This window comes from Narcine bancroftii, chromosome 14, assembly GCF_036971445.1.
Source record: "Narcine bancroftii isolate sNarBan1 chromosome 14, sNarBan1.hap1, whole genome shotgun sequence".
NCBI classification, from domain to species: domain Eukaryota; kingdom Metazoa; phylum Chordata; class Chondrichthyes; order Torpediniformes; family Narcinidae; genus Narcine; species Narcine bancroftii.
In genome coordinates, this window is record NC_091482.1 from 9466865 (window position 1) to 9490913 (window position 24049).

At 42.3% G+C, this 24049-nt stretch overlaps 2 protein-coding genes across 8 annotated transcripts in view; one reads left to right on the forward strand and one right to left on the reverse strand.

Annotated features, from left to right (window-relative positions):
* LOC138749191 (spermatogenesis-associated protein 22) overlaps positions 1-24049 on the forward strand; it is a 204905-nt gene that overhangs the window by 43420 nt on the left and 137436 nt on the right. For all 7 annotated transcript variants that reach the window (XM_069910264.1, XM_069910265.1, XM_069910266.1 and 4 more), the window contains one exon: positions 19101-19214. The gene's annotated coding sequence lies outside the window, so the exon portion shown is untranslated. The remainder of the gene's footprint in view (positions 1-19100; positions 19215-24049) is intronic.
* On the reverse strand, positions 992-23653 carry aspa (aspartoacylase). The gene is made up of 6 exons (XM_069910274.1): positions 23240-23653; positions 16978-17173; positions 15018-15111; positions 11999-12106; positions 6907-7016; positions 992-1199 (listed from the first exon to the last, which is right to left on the reverse strand). Exons 1-6 carry the CDS (start codon positions 23476-23478, stop codon positions 1002-1004), a joined length of 945 nt encoding a protein of 314 aa, XP_069766375.1. The 5' UTR covers positions 23479-23653; the 3' UTR covers positions 992-1001.

The window sequence follows — 24049 nt, forward strand, 5'->3', positions numbered from 1 at the left end:
GGGAGATTTGATAGAGGTATTTAAAATTATGAGGGGACTGGACAGAGTAAATGTAGGTAGGCTTTTTCCATTGAAGGTAGTTGAGACACTAACCAGAGGACATGGGTTAAGGGTGAAAGGGAAAATGTTTTGAGGGAACTTCTTCACACAGAGTGGTGGGAGTGTGGAATGAGCTGCCAGCTGAAGTGGTGAATGCAGGCTCAATTTTAATTTTTAAGAAGAATCTGGACAGGTACATGGATTGCAGGGGTATGGAGGGCTATGGATGGGGTGCAGGTCAGTGGGACTAGATAGAATAATAGTTTAGCACAGACTAGAATGGCTGAAGGGCCTGCTTCTATGCTGTATTGTTCTATGGTTCTATTAACAGTATGCCACTATGGATATTTTACATGTACAAGCTATTGCTGCTTCTTGAACCTTGATCTCAACAAACTCAACTGCAGAAGCAGATTTTGAATCATTGTTTAAATTAAAAAATATTTAGCATTTATGAAACTTTATCAGACTACTGCATAGGAAATCAGAACTCTTGTACTATTGTAAGTGCAAGTCATGATGCACTAATGGTCTAAATTAAGCTACATTTTTAAGTACTCAGTGGATAAAGGAGAAATCAGTTTAAGTTCAATCAAAAATAATATTTGGCTGATGAAACCTCGAGTCAGCACTGTTTCAATGCTGTTGGTCTTGTGTCCAGGATATTCAGGGATAACAGCTGAAGGTATAAGAGTTTCAGATTTTAAGGTCAGTAGGCATCCTCAATAACTCACTGCAGCCAAGTTCTTCCTTTTCCACGAGGTCTGGGGGGAAAATAAATGACTCGAGACAACCCGCTTTTTCTCAGTTGACCACTCAAAATTGACAGGAAGCACCTTTTTGAGAGTTAAAAAAAAGAGAATGATCAAAAGCAATGTTTTTCGACTTATTATGCTCGTTACGGGTCGAATCAGTCTTTGGTCTGATACAGAGCACTTGAGATCTCAGAGGATTCCAGGGAGTTAAGTCTTGGAGACCTTTACTCTATTTGCCTTTAGGGTAACTTTCTGAGTTAACAGAAAGGCAGACTCCTTCTCATAATACGCAGCTTCATTCACGAACACTGGGTACATAGCTCGGCTTCCACTGTAAGGAATGGTCTTTCCATCCAGGGTCAGGAAGGAAGGGTCACCTGGATTCAGTTGTTTCCAGTCATTGTCCTAAAAGACAAAAAAATTATTTATTCAATAGAATAGACACTATCAGTGATTCCATTTTTTCTTGTCCTTGAACAAAGGAGACAGTTCAAAATCAACTGCATAATGGGCATAAAATTCATTTCCTCAAGAACTTAAATGAGACAGGTGTATTAAAACCAAAATTTAAATGTATCAAGTCAAATTTATCGTCACCTGATCGCACGAGTGCAACCCAACGAAACAATGTTTTCCGGACCTCAGGGCAAAACTTGCAGACACACAGCCAGACATAACACACATATAGACAAACAATACATATGCAAGACAAGTATTCATATATACAAATTAATAAATATATATTATTGTCTTGCAAATAGACAGATAGTTAGTGTGAGCAGTTCCTTTGATTGTTCAGCATTCTCACTGTCCACGGGAAGAACTTGTTTCTTAACCTGGCAATACTGGTTCTGATACTCCTGTATCACATTTCCGACAGGAGCAGCTGAAAGATGCTGTGTGTGAAATGGAAGGGGATCCTCAATGATTTTGCATGCCCTCTTCAGGCAGTGATCCCAGAAAAATCATATCAATTGGGGTGTGGGGGGGGGGGGGGGGGAAGGGAGACACCAGGGATCCTCGCTGCCAATCTTATGGACTTGTGGATTGACTTCCATATGGCAGCAGCCATATCACACTGTGATGCAACCATTCAGGATGCTTTCAGTAGAGCTCCTGTAGAAGGTTGACATGATGGTGGCCGGTAGCCTTGCCTGCCTCAATCTCTTCAGTATTTACTTAGTTGAAATGAAATTCCACTGCATGACTGAATAGATCCACAATGTTCACTAACCTAACTACCAGACCTTATCTTGAACAACAGCAATATATTTTTGGTAGTGTTCATGTCCTATCAGGCCCGAACATTTTGTAGGTTTCAAGTCACCCAGAAGTGTTCCCTAACCAAACGTGGTGTATTTAGATGCAGACTGTCCTGATTCAGTAATGTCTACAATTTAAGTGCCTTATTCAGGTCTTTAATCCCCACCAGAGTGTCACTTTTCCCTTTTTTCTGAAGTCATCCCCATCCTTGAAACTCTAAATGAGACATCTTATTAATTTCCGAATTTAATCCCTCCCCTTTTAATAGCTTGTCTTCAGTTATCAAAGCCCCAAGCTTTGAAATTCTCTCCAAACCTCACCCCAACCCTTTTGCCTCTTATCTACTTTCTCGACCAAGCTGTGGTTAATTGCCCTTATATGTGTCTTGGCATTTTTTTGTTATTTAACATCAACTCTTTGAAGTATCTGGGATGTTGTCAAAATTGCATCAAAAAGATCCACAAACACATGTAGAAGTTATTGAACAACAACCACAGGATTTTTACACACAACACAAAGAAAAAGCATAATTTGTTTCTCTGTGGTCTCACCCCATCAAGAGTTACATTCTTTGTTCTACCTATCCCTCTCATAAATTCTCTGATACTAAAAACCAACTTGTGCTTTTTCTGGTTTCAACGAAAGGTCTTAGACATGCAATCGTTTCACTATACTCAGACGCTGTCTGACATGTTGAATGTTTCCATCACTTCTGTTTTTAATTCCTATTTTCAGCATCTGAGGCTTTATTATCTATTTGGAAAACATCTACAGCTCTCTTGCAGCACAAATTAAAATTAATGTTTATTTTTTCTATTCAAAGGATATGGATGTAGTTGACAGTGTCAATATTTATTATCTATTCCTAATTATTCCTGAACTGAAGAGGCAGTTAAGAGTTAACCACATTGGTGGTTCTGTGGTTACATACAAGCAAACATACAGATTCTTCCCCAAAGCACAATGGAGAATCAGGTTCTGATATCATGTAATTTTATGGTTACAATTAATGAAAAATTTCCAGACTTATTTACTTGAATTTCAATTTTTCAGATCACAAAATATAGGAGCAGAAGTAGGTCCATTGAGTCTACTCCGCCATTCTATCATGAGTTAATCCATCCTCTCACAGCCCCACTCCCCAGACTTTTCCCCACAACCCTTGATGCCCTAACTAATCAAATGATTGTCAATCTGCCTTAAGAACACCCAACGACCTCGCTTCCACAGCTGCCTGTGGCAACAAATTCAACAGACTCTGCCTAAAGATATGTTTATGCTTCTGTTTTAAATTGATGCCCTTTTATCTTGATTTCATTCCCTCTAGTTCTAGGCTTCCCTACCATGGGAAACAACCTTTGTCCAGGCCTTTCAGGATTGAAAATGTCTCTACGAGGTCCTCCTCATTCTTCTGTACTCCAACAAGTGAAGACCAAGAGCCAACAAATGTTCCTCAAATGCTAACCCTTTCATTCCTGGTATCCTTTTAGTAAATTTTCTCTGAACCCTTTCCAACACCAGCACATTTTTTCTCAAATAAGGATGCCCAAAACTGTACACAGTATCCCAAATGAGGTCTCACCAGTGTCCTATAGAGTCTCAACATTAAATCTCTGCTCTTACAGGCTATTCCTCTGCAAAGAAATGCCAACATTGCATTTGCCTTTTTCACCACCAACTCAACCTGGAGGTTAACCTTTAGAGTATCCTGCATGAGGACTCCCAAGTTCCTTTGCACCTCCAAATTTTGAATTTTATCCCCATCTAAATAATAGTCTGCCTGTCCATTTCTTCTACCAAAGTGTATGACTGTACACTTTCCAACATAGTTTTTCATCTACCACCTCTTTGCCCATTCTCCTAATCTATCCAAGTCCCTTTCGGTATCCTCAGCACCACCTGCCCTACTACCTATTTTGGTATCATCTGCAAATTTAGTCACAAAGCCATCTACAGGTATTTCATAATCCAAATCATTAACATGAAACTCAAAAAGAATTGCCCCAACACCAACCCCTGCCGAACACCACTGGTAACTGGTAGCCAAACAGAATATAATCCCTTTATTCCCACTCTCTGTTTTCTGCCACTCAGTCAACACTCTACCCATGCTAGTATCCGTCTTGTTAGCAACCTCATATGATGCCAGGGTGGGATTCAAATATGTCCATGAATCAGTAGACCAAAAGGAAAACTGCAAGAACAGGAATTTTACCAAATTTCTACTACCACCTCTTAAATTATCAACTTATGTAGCATAAATAGCGATGAATATTGGTGCCTTTTGAATACAACTTAACAAGCTGTGGTTGTGCAATTTGTCCAATGTAGCAATTTATTAACTGGTCTGACCAAAATACCACATACTGTCTCACTGAGGAATTAAGTAACAGGCAGGACTATGACTTAAATATTTAACCTTCTGATCTCGAAACAGTTATGCTACAAGGTCATCCAGCCAGCTGTGTTACTAAATCAACCAAGCTGATGTCCTGTACATTTATTAAGCCTGACATTCAAAAGTTCAGTTCCCTTTGCCAGTGAATGGTAAAGCTGCAAAGATCTAGGAATTGAAATTGCTGGAAATAGTCAGTAGTCAGGCAGCATTACTTTTTTAAAAATTTAGACATAAAGCATGGTAAATGCCCTACCAGCCCTACCCCACAAGCCAGTGCCAAGAAGTTTCATTTTTCATGCTATCCAGGCGATCCAACTCATACAACAGATGGAATTAAGAAACTCCCCCTTTTTTGTTTAATCTATTGTTTGTAATGAGTGGGTCCACCTGGTTATGCACAAAATTAAAACCCATTTGGATAGAATTGGGACAGTCTTTCAATAGGACTTCTCCAAGGGTCATAAAAATAGCTGGGACCAGCAATCGGGTCAGTTATTTTTTCTCTAACTGACCCGATTGCTGGTCCCAGCTATTTTTAAACAGTTTTTGCTGGGTTTTTATATTGTTGAATGTTGCATGCAGTACAATTCTTATTTTTTGAATATATTATTTTAAAGTTTTAAGAAAATACAGAATATAGGACTTAATACAATAACAATAATACATTGAGTATAAAATCATAGAAAAACATTCATAAGGTCTAAAAATAATAAAGGATAGTCCCTCTTCTCCCAGTGCCCCCTCCCCAGATTCAAGAAAAGGGGACAGACAGCAAGGAATAGAGGGATGATAAAAGAAAATAGAAAAGAAAAAGGAACAGCAGCAAGGTTTGACATCTCAGAGTAACATTATTTAAATTATTAATTTCTAATAAAGAGTAGACTAATTGACAAATATCAAATTAAACAATCTGAGCATTTAAGTAATCTAAATAAGGTTGCCAAATTTTGACGAACATACTATATCTATTTCTAAGACTCGAAGTAATCTTCTCAAGGGGAATACAACTTTGCACTTCCATGCTCCAATGATCAATGTGAAGTAGGGGATCGGATTTCCATGTTACCTCTATACATTTCCTGGCTCTTGACAGCGCAATTTTCATAAATTTAGATTTACTTCTGGTGAAGTTACAATTCCAGGTCTGAAGGGAAGTTCACCCCCACAATTTTTGTCAACACTTCCCCCAGTTCTATCCAAAAGGGTCTTTATTTTGTGCATAACCAAGTGGAATGTAAAAATGTACCAACATCTACACCACACCTAAAACAGCCATCAGAAAATTCTGGTTTATTTTTATGTATCTTTTGAAGTGTGAGATATAATTGGAGCAGAAAAATTATAATGAATCAATCTATATTAAGGCAGTCATACTACTTACACATAGATCTGACCAACATTGTGGATTGATTACAATGCCCAAATCCATTCCCATCTCTCCCTCGATCACTGTTGCCAAGATTTTGGGCTTTGACCTTGGAATAAATTTGGTTCCATTCCCTTTTTGAATTAGAATTTCCATGTCTGAGCACATTGATGTAGGACCATTAACGGTCCCCATCTTTCCTTCAAAAAAGGTTGCAATTGGAGATAGTAGAAGACTGTGTTAATAGGTAAATTATATTTATTTTTTAAGTCCCTCAAAAGACACAATTTTCAATGCATCTGATACCATGTTGGTACCAGTAGCCAAGATTCTATTACCCAAAGTCATGTTTTGAGATAGAGGCATCCTTGAGAGTAATCCCACTTAATCCCACAAATTGTTTAATTTTAACCTAATATAAACATAAATTTTCTTTTATCATCCCTCTATTCCTTGCTGTCTGTCCCCTTTTCTTGAATCTGGGGAGGGGGCACTGGGAGAAGAGGGACTATCCTTTATTATTTTTAGACCTTATGAACATTTTTCTATGATTTTATATTCAATGTATTATTGTTATTGTATGAAGTCCTATATTCTGTATAATTGGTTATTTATTTTCCTTTAAATTAATTTAAAATTCCATTTATAAATAAATTCTTCTGCCATCTCCGCTCCTACCACGTACAAGCCATGAAGGAATAGCCTCATTAAAAAAAGCAGTAACAAAACAAATTTGTGCAGCTAACTAATATTTTTTTTTTAATCCGGTAATTTCTAATCCTTCCAATTTGTAATCCCAGTTTAATTCAATGAGGTAGAATTCCTACTGCAAAGTCTGCTCCCCAACTTTCTGAGTCCTTGACCTGCCAGATCGCCTCTCTGTTCCAATGAGAACAGCCCCAACTTCTCCGATCTATCCACATTGCCGAAGACCATCATTCAAATAAATTTCTTCTGCATCCTCTGTAATATTTTCAGATCTTTTACGGGAGATTGGAACCCACAGACTAATTGCATATTTCTTGGGAGGGATGAGAATAAACAGGGAAGAAAAGCACCATTTGCACCATGTACATCACACCTACCTGCAGCTGAGGGTGAATGATACCAATAATCTGTCCTTCTGAATCCCTGGGATAGTTGACTTCCTCAAAAGCTTTGTAAACATCAAGGGTGCATGGAGGGAATTCCTTGCCTACATGTAAATAAATATTGGTCATAAATCACTCAAACAATTAGGAGGCCAACTCCTTGAGGCAGTTTGTATGGGTGGACTGAAGATGCCGTACCTGTTAGGGACTCTGGATGACAAAGGAATGACGAGTCAGTTCAACTTTAGTGAAAAAAGATAACTTGCAAGCAGTCCAGATAATCAACCCATACATAGTACAACAACAATAATCAGCACAAAGTGTAGTTATAAAGAGAGATCAGTTAGTGGCAGAGAAGAGGAAACATTAGTTGACAAGTGTTAGGTTTGTTCTGGAGTACGACAATAGCGGGAAAGAATCTGCCATTGAATCTGGTGCTTTTCCAAGGCAGCAGGAATGTAGATGGAGTTGATGGAGGGGAGTCGGAGAATGTATGATTGTCTGAGCTTCGTTCACAACTCTGGACTACGTGTCTTAGAACCACTGAACATTAGGGCACAGAACACACGCCCTTTTAGTCTGTGATGAGTGAGGTTTTTTAAAATTTAGACATACAGTATGGTAACAGGTCCTTCTGGCCCATGAGTCAATCAACCTACAACCCCGGTATGCTTTGAACAGTGGGAGGAAACCAGAATGCCTGGAGGAAACCCACGCAGACGCAGGGAGAACGTACAAACTCCTTACAGACGGCGCAGGATTCAAACAAGTGTCGTGCTGACCATTACACTAACTGCGCCACTTTTCTGTTAACATTTTACTCACGAATGCATAGAAGCACATTCTTAAACACAGGCCAAACTGGCATAGGGTGATATCTGGGGGAATGAATCCTCTCATAAAGCATGTGGTTGACAAGATCACTGTCTAGAGGTTCTATATTGGGTAACTGTGGGTTCCTTTGATTTAAAGAAAAATGTTTAAAGTTGGGGAGGAACATTCATTTGCAGTGTTTTAGAGATGGAAAAGTAGGAGATTGCTTCATACTTGCAGCTTGGTTGCTTGGAGGGAATGTTTACAGATAAGGGCACATATTGATTTTCTACATTGCAACACTGATTGCACCTCGGAGGAATTCAATGGTTGCAAAGCTCTTTGGGGATTCCTGAGGCCAATGAATGCACCCTTAGCCTGGTCCTGACACGACTGTACATGGTCTCATGCACTGCCAGACTGAGAGTACCCGTAAAGTGGAAGAACAACACCTCATCTACCAGCTGGGCACCCTCCAACTGGGTGGCGTTAACAGAGGTTTCTGGTTTCTGTTATCATTCCCACCTTCTTCTTCCCAGTCTCTTTCTTTCTCATTTTCCCTCTGTCTCCTTCAGAGCCAGAATCAATTCTTACCTTTCCTCTCATCATATCAACACTTTTTTCTGTTGCTCTGACTTCTCCCCCCTTTCTCTTTGGTCTTTAATTCAGGTACTGTCTGTTTTTTTTGTTTATACCTTCAGGCCTGAAACATCTGTAATATATCTTTACCTCCTCTGGATGCTGCGAGACCAGCTGAGTTCTTCCAGCATTTCTGTGTGATTTTACCTTCCAGAGAACACCTGGCTGCCATGAGACCCTGGTGCATGTCCCAATCAGCTCTTAAAAACAACAGGAATGAACTTTTCGGACAATGTTTGCCTGCAAAGGAGTTGGATTATTATAAAGTAATTAAAAATAAAACACCAACCAGCTGGAGGAACTCAATGGGTGAGTCAGCAAACACGGAGAGAAATGGACAGTTAACACTGAAACCCTGCAGGGAACGTAGCAAGAAGGCCAGCAGTATTAAAGGAGAGAGGGGAGAGCTCAGAAAGTGATAGGGGGACAAAGGAGGAAACACCTCCCCCTCACCTTCTTACTACTGCCCATCTTCCCCTTCTTTTCACAGGCCTGTAACCAGGGTTGAATCCAAAACATTGACCATACATTTCCCTCCGTGGACGTTGCCTGAACCATTTTGTTGTTTTTTTGGCAAGGACATCATATATCCCTAATTGCCTCTGACCAGAGTGTCTGACTGAGCCATTTCAGAATAAACCACATCACCACAAGACTGCATGCCAGACCAAGTAAGGATAGAAGATTTCTTCCTGAGGGATACGAGTGAATAACATGGGGTTTCGCCAACAATTCAGTAACTTTGAGTTTATTTTTTTTAAATATTCCAGATTATAAACAGAATTTAAATTCTACAGGCTTGTGGTGCACTGTTAGCGAGAATCAGACACACACAAAGATAAAGACTGTACAACAGGCTTTAATCCACACTTCTGCAGGTACAGAGATTGCCCCCTGAAAAAGGTTGGTGGTGTACCACCACATTCACCCCCTTCTTTAAAATTGTCCCGGGGGTGGGGGGGCAATAACAAGGAATCGCACCCACTATGTACATACAATATTTACAGGTTGAGACGACTCGGCGGCCGCCGGGGTCTCTGTGACCGTCATAGGATTGGTTCCTGGTCACTGGTCAGAGGGGATGTGGGGGGGCGGCAGCAGGGGTGTGTGCGGCTGGTGTGGTGCCATGCGGAGGGGTGGCCAGGGGGGCCAGCATCGATGGGGAGGGGTCGTATTGGATGGGTGGGGGGGGCGGGTTCGTCTCCTAAGGCTGAAGTGAGCCCCTGGTGGTCAAGGAGGCCCTGCGTGCCCCATAGCTGTCTGGGGACAGGGATGTATGCTTGGTCAGTGTTGTCCTGGGTTGGAGGGTGGTGTGGTGGGTGCTCCTGCTGGTGCCAGGTCCCTGGTTGAGATGGTGTCCTCCCTGCCACTGCTGAACCTAACATAAGCATAATTATGGTTTGCATGAAGGAGGAAAACCTGCTCTACCAGGGCTTCGGCCTTGTGCGTCTGTGCATGCTTACGCAGAAGCACCAGTCCCGGGGACGTCAGCTATGCTGGGAGTGACATTCCAGTCGCCGACCTCCTGGGGAATGAGAACAGGCATTCATGAGGGGTCTCGTTGGTAGCTGTGCACAGCATTGACCGAATGGCATGGACCGCCTCGGGTAGGGTGTCCTGCCAGTACTCAACGGCCCACCCTTTTGATCTGAGAGCCAGGAGGACTGCTTTCCAGACCACCCCATTCTCGTGTTCCACTTGCCCGTTGCCTTTCGGGTTATAGCTTGTCATGCGACTGGTCATGATGCCCCTCGCTGTCATGTACTGGTGCAGCTCGTCGCTCATGAAACTAGACCCCCGGTCGCTGTGGATGAAGGCGGGGTAGCCAAACATGGTGTAAATCTGCCCCAAGGCCCTGATGATGGTGGCTGTGGAGGTGTCCAGACAAGGGATAGCAAAAGGGAAGCGTGAGTACTTGTCCACTACTGTGAGGAAGTAGACGTTTCGGTTCGTGGAAGGCAGGGGCCCTTTGAAGTCCATGCCGAGACGCTCGAAAGGCCAAGTAGCCTTTACAACGTGGGCCTGGCGGGGGTGGAAGAAGCGGGTTTTACACTCTGTAGAGACCAGACAGGCCTCAGTCATGTCCCTGACGTCCCTGATGGTGTACGGCAGATTTCGGGACTTAACAAAATGGTACAACCAGGTGACGTCCGGATGGCAGAGGGACTCATGCAATGCCTGTAACCTGTTGTCATGCATAGATGCGCAGGTGCGAGAGAGGGCATCAGGGGAGTCATTAAACTTCCTGGGGCGATACTAAATGTCGTAGCTGTAGGTTGCCAGCTCGACTCTCCAGCGCAGGATCTTGTCCTCCTTGATCTTGCTCTAGTGTTAAACATGAACGCCACAGCCTGCTGGACTGTGAGGAGCATGAATCTCCTGCCGGCCAGGTAGTGGTGCCAGTGGCGGACCGCTTCCACAATCGCCTGGGCCTCCTTTTCAATGGCGGAGTGGCCTAGCTCAGAGCCATGGAGGGTCCTGGAGAAGATGATGATGGGGCAGCCCCCTTGGTTGAGGGTAGCAGTGACCCCTTCTACCCCACCCACAACAACTTTCAGCTGCTCCCCTCGGGAAAGAAATACAGGAGTATCAGAGCCACCACCAGGCTGAGGAACAGCTTCTTCCCACGGGCAGTGAGAATGCTGAATGATCAGAGAAACTGATCACATGAACCATCATAGACTTTCATATTCACAAAACAATTTTATTTATTTGTATATACAAATACTTCTCCTTCACGTGTATGGTTTGTCTGTATGTGTGTTTGTGTGTCTGCAAGTTTTGCACTGAGGACCGGAGAATGCTGTTTCGTTGGGTTGTACTTCTGCAATCAGATGATAATAAACTTGACTTGAAGAGTACAGCATCTACAATTCTCGTAGTTCTTTATCTATTATTCCTCTGTAGTTTCCTTCAGTTATTTCCACAACTTGCTTTCCAGTCACCCTTTGCATCACCAGTAAATTTAATAACCATAACTTCTGACCCTTCTTCCACGTTTTGCTTTGGTATACCACTCGTAACATAGCATCACCTGTAAATTTAACAACCATATCTTCTGACCCTTCTTCCACGGTTTGTTTTGGTACACCACTCACAGCATCTCGCAAACCAGTTCAGTACTTGATTATGCTCATTCTCCATTTCCTATTAGCAAGCCCATCTTCTATTCATGCCAAAATGTCGTCAGAATGAAATCTGAATTCCAAGGGTTAAAAGGAGAGATTGCTGAAATCTAGGATTATATTTATCTGGAATTTAGAAGGGCAAAGGTTAATTTTATTGACATTTTCAAGATACCAAGGGAATGGCAAGGGAATAAAGCTGGTCTGGAAAATCAAGATCTGGGGGCTTGGTCCAAAATTACAAGCCAAGCCTTTCAGGAGAAAAACTCTACTACTTGCTGCAATAGATAACAAGTTAATTATTAATTTTAAATCTGATGTTGACATCTTACTGCTGACTGAAACTATTAAAGATAAAGAGGGAGAAGGTAGATTATTGTAGTCATGTCAAAGATCAGCTATGATAATTTTCTGTAGTGATACTGACTCTAGGGCCAGCTTACATTTCATCAATGAACACTAAATTGCTTTGAATCACAGTATATTTAGAAAGGCTCAGTAAAACTCACCCTCATTGTAGAAGTGTGTGAAATCCAGGGCACTATTAACCAGCCTTCTCATGTTTTCCAAAATGTTTGCCCTGACCACTCCTTGAGGCTGAGGACCCACTTCAAGACCTATGGATGGGAGAGAAAAATATTAGACACAAAGCAAATTTTGAAATGTACAGAATTTCCAAAGATGAAAGGTGATATTTTGTTCTAATGGTTTAATGGTAATGAATTTATTGTCATCTACAGTGCCCACCATAATATTTGGAACAAAGACTTTTTTTTTTTGCTTTATTTGCCTCTGTGCTTCATAGTTTTAAATTTGTAATCAAACAATTCACCTACCATTCTTTTAAATTCCAGCGAGTACTGTCCCAGATGCTTCAATCTCTCCTCACAGGCTAACCCCCTCTCCTTTGGATAAATAAATATCACCCAAAATTGCTGAATAATTTTATTTTAAGTTGCGTGTTTGAAAATGCTCCAAAAGCATTTAAAATTCCATCATTTATTTTCGCATGGTGGGCGGGGGAAATGAAAGGATGGTAATAGGCAAATCCTAATCTTTTTCCAGAAAGTACTGGAGATATCAAAAACTTAATTCGTTACAAAGTTTAACATGGAGTTTTCACAAAGGTCAGTACCTGATCATAGAGCTGGTGTTGCAAAGTATGTACTTTTACACAAAATAAATTGACACTGCAATCAATGCAGGGAAGAATCAAGTCCCAAGTGCATCTGAAATGAACTTTGTTTTGAAGTCAACCAAAGAAGTTACTTTGTGTTGGCTAAACTCCCATTTTCACAATTGAACTTAATTGTTTATTATCACGTATACCTAGAGGCTACAAAGAACTCTGTTTGACACGCTATCCGGGCTAGTTTGCAAGTAGTACAGATGCATACTGGAAAAAAGGGGAAAAATATATCTATGGCCTGAAAGGGATCTCTCTTCTGACATTGTTTGATCTGGCTGTGGAAGAGACTGGACATTGATTTGAACAGCAGTTGTTGTGTATTACAGTATTGAAAGGAACCATGTACAGGTTTCTCATTGATCCATTCTCATCTGTTTTTCCTCCAATAAAGTGTTTTCCTTGCACGAGCAGACTTCTTGCCCTATTTCTAATGAGGGTGTGCAATCCTTCCTATTTTAGCGAAAGAATCCACTTTTGACCCAATGCAGAGATTCCACACATCTTAATTGTGGACGATTTTTACCAGAATCAACCACAGCAGGGATGTATCTTGGTAAGTCTCCTGAATCCTACAGTGAGTCTCATGTTCTATGGCAAGGCTATGGCATTCAGTTATCTCTTTCCTTGTCAACAGGTTTCTCTTAAATTCTGCTTCACCATTCAATGAAATCATGGGATGGTCAGAGAGTAACCTCGTCTATTCCCAATGACCTTTCATTCTTTTGTTAACTAGCTGAATATTGAAAAGACCATTTGATAGTGAGGCAGTTAAAGGAAGGGTAAAAGGATGGCAGAATTTTTAATCCATCATCCCCTCTGATGAGCAGGGTACCACCCAGGACTCAGCAGTGACCATCAGTTCTCTGGCTTTGCCATTGTGGCTCAGTAACCATCACGAAGGAACAATGCAAGTGCGTCCTGGAGGTCTGTCGCATCCCTCTACCTTTCACGTGTGGATTTTCCCCAGGTGCTATTCAGCAACACTAGGTGCAACCCAGTCTTTGTAAACTTAGTTGCAGACATGGTGGTCCAACATGGTCAACCCATCTCACTGCCAATGGATATGAAGCCCCAACCCTTTTTGGAATAGTACAGGTACACATATTTTTAAACAGTTTCTTGCAAAAAAGCTCAAAGTTGACATGCATACTTGCATTCAGCGCTGGTTTCCATTGCAGCTTTGAGTAATTGTGGAGATGCCCATTTCAGATCAGAGGTTATGATGTGGTCCCACCCACCTGTTGGTGCTCAAGAGGCATTTACTCAAGGATATATGGGCAAATTCCCAGTCTCTCGCCAACGTTCCTTTCGCCGCCACCAAAAACGATCCATCAGCTAATCATTTGGCTCAGCTGAGATGGAATGGCTGCTCTGCTTGGCTCCGTGGTCAGGTCAGGATGAAACCATGACTTCAAGATGCCGTGCAGACTGATGTCTCAGTTCAAATCTGAAGGAGCATCATCATTCAAGAATTAAACCTGGGTCTTTCTCTTCAGTTTCCCAAGGAATTATTCAGAGAAATGAAAGGGGCCATTCCAGTGTCTTGGCCTCATTGAGTATTACCTGAAAGTGTGCCAGGCATTTCTTGTCTAATTGGCTTCCATATTTTGATATATCACACTTCCAGCTATCCTTTAAGACAAAAGTATCTAATTTTCCATGAAATTGTTTGATATCATGTGTAGATTGTCAAAGTCACTATACAAAATGCCAGGACTTCAAAATTCACCAACAGAAGTACACATTCACAGCCACATAAAGTTAAACTATTCTACCTACAAAACATGGGTCACCAGTGTTTAATACAAATGCATTGCATTTTTGCCACCCATTCAAATGAATGGATAGGTCATGACGAAGAGTCAAAGCAGACATTAACAGGGGCAAATAGGCAATGAATATTGTCAGCACAAGGAATGTATGGGCACTAAATTGCTGATCTTTTAGTGCAGCTTAGCTCATGTCATCCATCCTATATGATAACTGTGGCAATACTCCAAAAGTACCTCATTGGCTGTAAAGCACTTGGACATAATCCAAATGGATGTGGGAGACACTGTATCAATACAATCTCTGTTTCTTCCAGATCTGATGTTTGGGCATTCAAATTACCAGAGAAATTATTAGTATAGAAACACGTCCTGTTAATCCAGTAAACTCTCTCCAAACTCCATTCCACTGAATTCATTGGAATGAATTTCGGGATGCGGAGTACGATGTACAGATACAGTCCTGACCAGGCAAATGAATTTCTGTTCTTGGGCAGAAGGAGGTCTTCCCAGTCAGTAACATGATCTTTCTTGTTGAGATGTTTGAACACTTCAGAATTCGATTCTTACCAACAGAGTGTTTTGCAACCATTCTTATTGCACCGTATTGAACTGCGGGGTTTTCGAGGAGCAGAACGTGACAATTACTAAACGCCAAAGTATTCTAGAAAAGAAGGATCACATTGCTTAGACATTAAATTCACTCCAGCTGCCCACAGGGAAAAAAACATATTTAGTTTAATCAATTCATAAAAGCATTTGCTTTTTGTGCAAGTTCTTTTTGAGCACTTTTCCCTCCTTCTCAAAGAACTTTAAGAAATTATTATTGGTCCACCCCTTCTTGATAACAACATGCCTCAGATTATTAATAAACTCCACACTGATCTCACCACTCTCCACGCCATCTTCTGAGAAGAACACAGATGCAAAGTACTCATTTAGTACTTTGCCCATTTCCTCCCTAGCTAACATTTTTAAATATATCTATAAAATGCCTTGGAATTTTCCTCAATCCTACTTGCCAAAGACATTAGTGAAAACACACAGAAATGCTGGAGGAACTCAAGTCGGACATGCAGTGTCCACAGGAGGTAAAGAGAATAATGCCAATGTTTCAGGTCTGAGCCCTTCAAGGAGTAAGCAAAGAACAGGAAAGTGTAAGAAAAAAAACTGAAAACTGGTTGGGGGAGGAGTCCAGACACACAAAAGGTATTAATTGGATATGATAAGAGGAGAGGTGATTTAGGTTCTGTGAAAAGAGACAGAGGGGCCATCCATTTCAAATCCCCGTCTCATTCTCTTGCTGCCATGTCTGTCCATGGTCTCGTGCACTGCCAGACTGAGACCACCCGCACATTGGAGGAGCAACACCTCATCTTCCACCTGGGCACCCTCCAACCATCGGGCATAAACATGGACTTCTCTGGTTTTAGTTACACCCAACACACACGCTCAGCCCAAAAACCAATTCTCACCTTTCCACTTATCATATCCAATTTGTTGCTCTAGTCTCCTTCCCTGTCCAGTCTATTTTTTCTTACGCCTTCTTGTGTTTTCTCATATTATCAATGTCTCGGGCCTGAGACAATATCTTCAGCTCCTACGGACTCTGTGAGACTGGCAGAATTCCTCCAGTATTTCTGTGTGCTTTTACTACAATCACAGTGTCTGCAGACTTTTGGCCTTTACTCTTACCAGGGACATTTCATGGCCCCTTTTGGCTCTCCTAATTTGATTCATGAACACATGTTTAAGGAATATTGGTGGGGGAGGGGGGGGGTGATATGGAAAATGCTACAGGGACAAGACTTGGAAAGGTAGAGTTTAGAGGAAAGGCTGTGAATAGGACCAGAGTTGTAAGAATGGGAAGTTTTTGATTTGTCAAGTAGCTCAACCTTTTTCTCTGAGCCACAAGGTTAAATCATGGACAGGCAAAAGCATGTTATAATCTCTCCCAACTGTGCAACTCCCCTCAGATAATCTAATGCTCTGTCCTGCTGTGTGACATAGATTTCAGCTACCTCCCATCTTGCCCTCTGTGACTTTCAACCTTAAGTTTTTAATACCTATCTTTTCACCCCAATACATTTTCCCCCTCTAACTCCTTTGCTGGGTTATTCTTGTTCGTGGTATGACTGCAATCATTTAATCACAGCCCTGAATAATTTCCTATTTCCCATCTAATTAGGTGGGATTTTCAGTTCAGGAACATGCTATTTATCCATCTAGTCCTGTGCAAAACACTGGAGTGAAGTTGGTGCAAAGTTTGTTGGAAGTTTTTTTTAATGCCACAAGGTTCATGATGATCCCCAGTAAAAGCAATCCCTCAAGCCCCATTTGCTCTCTTCTTTTCCTCCTGTAGCCCTGTAATCTATTCTCTCTCAAAAGTCCACCAAGTCCCCTTTGATTATTTTACCACTTACCCACACTTGGGGTAATTCATGATACCCAATAAACATACCGGCCGGCATTTGTTCTAACTGAAGAAATGAAACCAAACATGCATAACATAAGTATTGGGAGCACCTACCTTGATGTAATTAATCAACTGAATGGTAAAATCATCCTTGGAAGTCTTCAGGATCAGACAGTTTCCCATGTTGGATGTAGTGTTGTGAAGATCTAAAGCAAGATCATAGGCATTTTCGCTGCCTTTTGGTCCAAACATCTGATTTATTTGCTGTGCTATTTTAACTTCATGAGGCATGGAGTCACATTGTTGCATGCTGTTGTGTACAAAAGAAAAGGTCATTTATTAGCAAAGAACGTTTTTGTTAAAAATGTAACAAGCAAAATAATCCGGGCACCACAGTTAGTGCAATGTGTTACAACGCCAGTGACCAGGAGTTTGTACATTCTCCCTGTGTCTGCGTGGGTTTCCTCCCATCCTTCAAAAACAACCCGGGGTGTAGGTTGATGGGGTATAAATTGGGTGGCACAGACTTGTAGGGCCAAATTAACACTGCTGCTGACAATACCACGGTAGAGGGTTGTATAAAGAAAAGCGACGAGTCAGCATACAGGAGGGCGATTGAAAACTTGGCTGAATGGGGCACCAACAACCTCGCACTCAATGTCACCAAAACCAAGTTGACTTGATGAAGGGAAAAATCAGAGGTAGACAATCCAGTGATCATTGGGAGAATCAGAGGTGGAGAGGGTGAGCAAATTTAAGTTCTTGGGAGTCACTATCTCAGAGGATCTTTCCTGGACCCAACGTATTAATGGCATCGTGAAGAAAACACACCAGCACCTCAAACCTAATGGCTTGTATATGCCTGAGATTGTCTTAGCTTGGAAGCTAAGCAGGCTCAGGCCTAATCAGTATTGGTGGAGGGGCGGGGGGGGGGGGAAGACTGCCTAGGAACACCAAGTGCTTTAAGTTTCTGTGAGGGGGTCTGGACAATGGACAAAGTGATGACTCTGTCTGCCTTATGGTTATGGAATGGGAGCAGTTATTGGGTCTAGCTGAACAATGGTCAGCACAGACTAGAAGGGCCAAATGGCCTGTTTTCTGTGCTATAGCATTCTATGGTTCTAAAAGTTAAAGAATTTTATGCACGTTACATTCTAAATGGAGTATTACGTGACAATAATGGAACCTTTACCTCTTCAGAAGTTTGCAGAGGTTTGGTAATGACACCTGGCAAATTTCAATAGATGTGTGGTGGAAAGGGTGCTGCGTTATGGTCTGGTATGGGGATACCAATACCCCCAAGCACAAAACCCTTAAAAGGTAGTGGACATAGCCCAGGACATCACATGCAAAACCCATCCCACGATTGAGAACATCTACTGCCGTCAGAGAGCAGCAGCAATCATCAAGGATCTACACCACCCAGCACATGCTCTGTTCTCACTGCTGTCATCAGGAAAGTCTAGTTGCCACAAGACTTGCTCCACCAGATTCAGCTGCTACCTCTCCACAACAACAAACTCATTTAGGAACTCTTACTTTTGCACTTTATTGATTTCTTTTATTCTCCCTGTCTTGCATAGACTGTTCATTTACATGTTATCGGTTTACAGTTCTTTATTTGTTTACATGTATACACTGTGTACATTTTTTTTGCAGTGTTAATAGAATCATGCAGAAAATAGAATCTTAGGGTTGTATGTGATGTCACATATATACTCTGACAATAAATCTGAAATCTAGTCTAATTCTTTGACTTCCCATTTATTGAACACTTGTGTTATAATTTTACTTTGCAAATAACATTGGCTCAGAATTGAACATCGAGAAGCAGAGCCAAGTCTTAACGTGTGCACTGTTGAAACAGAGAGACCCACCAGCAACTTCTGGAGCACACCTTAAACGACTAACATTGAAATCACGAGTTACTGTCAGTAATTATTCATTCCTGCAGGAAATTTAATTAGTCTCTGAAAATATTATGAGGTGCAAGATTTTTAAAATGGTGTTTTAAAGCCATAAGCAAGCTCTTGGGTCTTAAAATGTATCATTTTGTATGGATTGTCATGACCTCAGGTAATTTTAACATTCTTATTTTTAAAAATATTAAAATATGATATTAAGCTTCCTCCTATTTCATGTACATTTAATTATTATTTCTTTACATTTCTACCAAATCTTTTTTATTTCATGTTATGTAAAATGTTTGTTGAAAATTGTGCTTTTTTACTTTCCAGTTTGCTGTCTGTGAAAAAAATTGCTCCTTTATTTGGTTGCTCAGCTTGCTTTAATGATGCCACTGTCATGGATCACCCAGAACTAACGTCTTTCAGCAACTAATGTCTAGAAAGGTGAGTCAAAAGCGCTGCATATACTGGGAATAGGAAATAAAGAAAGAAAATGCTGAAACACTCAACTAGTCAGACTCCATCCTTGGAAAGAGAGACAGATTTAATGCTTCAGGTCAAAACATTTTGGTTTTTTTAAATTTGTTAGCTCTTCCTTCATGATGAGCGACAAGCTCCATCTTTTTGCTGCCATGAAACTGGTCCATTAAATTTAATTTGTTGTTTCCTTGTACCACCACATTATGATCCAAGCCATGCAATGAATCTTTTATTGCATTTTCTCTTTCTTCCATTCTTCCTATAGCCAGAGCAATGTTCCATTGACAGACTCAGAGTAAAAAGGCTTGTCTGTTAAAATCTGAGGTGAGGAGGAATTTGAGATGTGAAGTTTTTAAAAGTCCCCTAGCTCTTTCAGTATATCCAAGGCTGGGATAGATTTTGTACCATCAAGGTTTATAGGGGAAACTCGTCAACAAAGTGGAGTTGAGGCCAATACTTGGATGGATCTTCTCAAGGGCAGACAAGGTGAATTCCTGCTTTTTCCATATGTTCTTCAGCTTTCAATCAATTACTATTCTTGGACACCAACACAAGAGGCATCAGATGGTAAATACAAACAAAAATCAGTGGCAAAACATTTTTACGTCAGGGAACTAATGCAATGTGTCAACATCATTCTGCAATTAAACATCCTAAATTTAATAAAAGTTAATTGAGTGCTTCTCCAACTTCCTCCATGTTGCACAATCTGAAATGAGCTTTGTGTTCAACTTGAAGTTGCCTATCATAATCTCATTTTTTTTTATATAAAGGAAGCAACCTTTTTGGGAAAAAAATTGTTGTCCAGTGTTATTTGATTCCCCTTAAACAGAATTTATGAATGATAATGCATATAATTTGTCATATAAATTATAATTTACCAATGACACCCTGTGGCAGAGAACCCATATTCCAGATCCTCTTCATATGAAGGTTTTTTTTAAAAAAAATGTACTCACTAACCAGATGAAACTATAAATTGTGTATTTTAATAAGGCATTGGACAGGTAGGTGGAAAGCCAAGGATTGGGGAAACATAGGTCAAATGCAGGCAAATGGCCTATTCTTTCTCTTGTTTAATACCTTCATCAAGAGAAGTCGACGGAGGCAGAAAGTACTGTGATGCAAGGCTGTGTTACAAAAGTGAGCTTGTGTTGTGCTTGGATGCACAACCTGCTCGGCATGGATAAGTTCCTGTTCTGCATGGCATTATGACTTCAGTGCAAGGGAATTGCTGCTAAACCTAAAATGACTGTTTGGGTCCCCAGAGAGTGGGAAGGGAAAAGGTAAAAAGGCACGCGTTGCATCTTCCACAACTGCATAAGCCATTGGTGGAGATGAAAGTCTGGGCCAGAGGGAATGGTTCCTTTGCTTCAGAACCATTGAACATTACAGCACAGAAACAGTGCCCTTTGGGCCTTCTAGTCTGTGCCAAATCATTTATTTTTTTGCCCTAGTCCCACAACCTGCACCCAGTCAATAGCCCTCCATCCCTCTCCCATCCACGTACCTGTCCAAATTCTTCTTAAATACTAAAATTGAGCCCGCATTCACCACTTCAGCTGGAAGCTTGTTCCACACTCCCACCACTCCCTGTGTGAAGATGTTCCCCCCACCCCCATGTTCCCCTAAACTTTTCCCCTTTCACTCTTAACCCATGTCCTCTGGTTTGTATCTCACTTAACCTCAGAGGAAAAAGCCCACCTACATTTACTCCCCTCATAATTTTAAATACCTTGATAAAATCCTCCCCTCATTCTTCTTCACTTCAGGGAATAAAGCCCTAACCTATTTAACCTTTCCCTGTAACACAATTCCTAAAGTCTTGGCAACATCCTAAAAAAATGGACACTGCACTCCATCTTATTGATATCTTGCCTGTAGTTAGGTGACAAAAAAATGTACACAATACTCCAAATTTGGCCTCACCAGTGCCTTAAACAACTTTACCATAACATTCCAACTCCTATAACTCAATACTTTGATTTATGAAGGCCAATATGCCAAAAGCTCATTATAATCCTATAAACCTGTAACACCACTTTCAGGGAATTCTGTATCTGTATTCCCAGATCCCTCTATTCTACCGCACTCCTCAGTGCCCGACCATTTACCATGTATGTCTTTTCTTGGTTTGTCCTTCCAAAATGCAACATCGCACACTTCTCTGCATAAATTCCATCTGCCATTTTTCATCCCATTTTTCCAGCTGGTCCAGATCCCTCTGCAAGCTTTGAAAACCTTCCTCACTGTCCACAACACCTCCAATCTTAATGTCACCTGCAAACGTGCTGATCCAATTTACCACATTATCATCCAGATCATTGACAATGACAAACAACAATGGTCCCAGCACTGATCCCTGATGCACACCGCTAGTCGCAGGCCTCTAGTTTAAGAAGCAATCATCTACCACTACTCTCTTCCTTCTCAGTTCCAATGAAGCATCTGCATCCTGAACCAGAGACATGAGTTTAGTTTCTCTCTCTACTGACATTGCAGCATACATATGTGCCGAGCTATGATTTGATTGAACTGCTTGCTGGTTAAATCTCAAAGTATCAAAAGTAAATTTCTAGAAGTTAAACTAAGTTGGTCATGTGTGTTTATTCCAGTTCGTGTTGCAGACCAGAATCCTTAAAGGGATTCAAGTACAATACCGCCCTTAAGAGCACCATTATATCATGTTCAGTTCTGGTCACTTCTTTGTAGGAAGAATGTGGAAGCCATGGAGAGGGTGCAGAGGAGATTTACCAGGATGTTTCCTGGTGTGGAAAACAAGTTTTACAAGACAAGGTTAGCAGAGCCGGGACTTTCTCTTTGGTGAGCAAAAGGATGAGGACACTTAATAGAGGTCTACAAGATTATGAAAGGGTAGACAGCCAATGTCTGTTTCTCAGAACAGGAATGATAAGTTTAGGGGAGACATCAGGGTTTTTTTTTAAAAACAGTTGTGGGTGCCTAGAATTGTGGTGGAGGTATTTAAGAGGCTCTAAGATGAAGGAAAAAGAGGGCAAGGAGGGGAGGTTAGTACTTTTTTTTGTGGGATATATGGGTTCCCACAACATCGAGGGCAGAAGGGCCTGTACTGTGCTGTCGTGTTCTATGACATCACAGTTCTCAATGGCTCCATCCCCTTCCAGTGATAGGATATGATCTTTGGCCTCTTTTCTGTCTGATTCATTTTAAAAAATGACCAAAATTCTCAACTGGAGATTCATAACCCCACAATGAAGGAATGCCTCCTCACCTCTGCCTTCATCAAAACACAATGCTGGAGAAACTCAGGTGGTCAACCAGCTCAACTTAAAAAGATTAAACTTAAAAAGATGACCAACGTTTCGGTTTGATTTTTGTTGCCCTTTTCTAATTCTGCCTCGTCTTGTATGGGATGTCATGGATGATAAATTTGAAATCTATCATGGGGAATGTACCTCCAGGGACATTGTTTGACCTCCAAGCTCAAGGATATACCTGCTGGGGGGCTTCGCCCCGGGGCAGGGGGCTTCGCCCCGGGGCAGGGGGCTTCGCCCCGGGGCAGGGGGCTTCGCCCCGGGGCAGGGGGCTTCGCCCCGGGGCAGGGGGCTTCGCCCCGGGGCAGGGGGCTTCGCCCCGGGGCAGGGGGCTTCGCCCCGGGGCAGGGGGCTTCGCCCCGGGGCAGGGGGCTTCGCCCCGGGGCAGGGGGCTTCGCCCCGGGGCAGGGGGCTTCGCCCCGGGGCAGGGGGCTTCGCCCCGGGGCAGGGGGCTTCGCCCCGGGGCAGGGGGCTTCGCCCCGGGGCAGGGGGCTTCGCCCCGGGGCAGGGGGCTTCGCCCCGGGGCAGGGGGCTTCGCCCCGGGGCAGGGGGCTTCGCCCCGGGGCAGGGGGCTTCGCCCCGGGGCAGGGGGCTTCGCCCCGGGGCAGGGGGCTTCGCCCCGGGGCAGGGGGCTTCGCCCCGGGGCAGGGGGCTTCGCCCCGGGGCAGGGGGCTTCTCGTCGCTCAATCGACTTACCTGAGGTTTTCCGCTGTGAACGCTCGGTTTAAATCACAGTCCACGTAGCGAGCGCATCTCTGTACAGCGGCCAGGTTGGTCAGGAAGGGCTGAACCTCGCACGTCCCACGCTGAATCTCCGACTCGTCTCTCAGCCAATGCCGGACCAAAAATACCCCCGAGAGTTCATTGCCGTGAGTTCCTCCGAAGATAGCGATCCTGCGTACTGCTGGCAGGCAGGCAACTCCTGCGGAGGCCATAGTTTGGGTCACAAGTAACTTCTGCCGCAGGAAAACTTTTTTTGTTATTAAATTGTTCCGGTGAGGTTTGTCGATTGGGTTCAACTCGCCATGGAGAGAATGCTCTTCGTTTTTAAAATCTCAATCAGGGGACAGTGAGGCGTTCTGGACTGTCTGATTAAACACATGGGCGTTCCTGACCCGCCCTGGTCATGAATATGAATAGCTTATTTCCCCCTTTAACTCCTCCAACGAGATACTTGTGCGATAAAGCCCTGTCTTCATCGAATTCAATGTATTCGTTTTCGAATAGCATTCCTTTTCTTCATGTGGGATGAATAAGGAGAGGGAGATAGAAGGGGGTAGGGAGGAGGAGAAGGATTAAGAGGGAGAGGAGCAGTAGGAGGCTCGTTCCAAAAACTGGTTCAAACATTCGTCCTTCTGGGGGAGTGCTGTGCCCAGCCTCGTTATTGTGCACTTCACATTTGATTACACCAAAGGAACTGTGCAATAAATGCTAACCTGGTCTCGTAAAACTTGTTTTCCACACCAGGAAACATCCTGGTAAATCTCCTCTGCACCCTCTCCATGC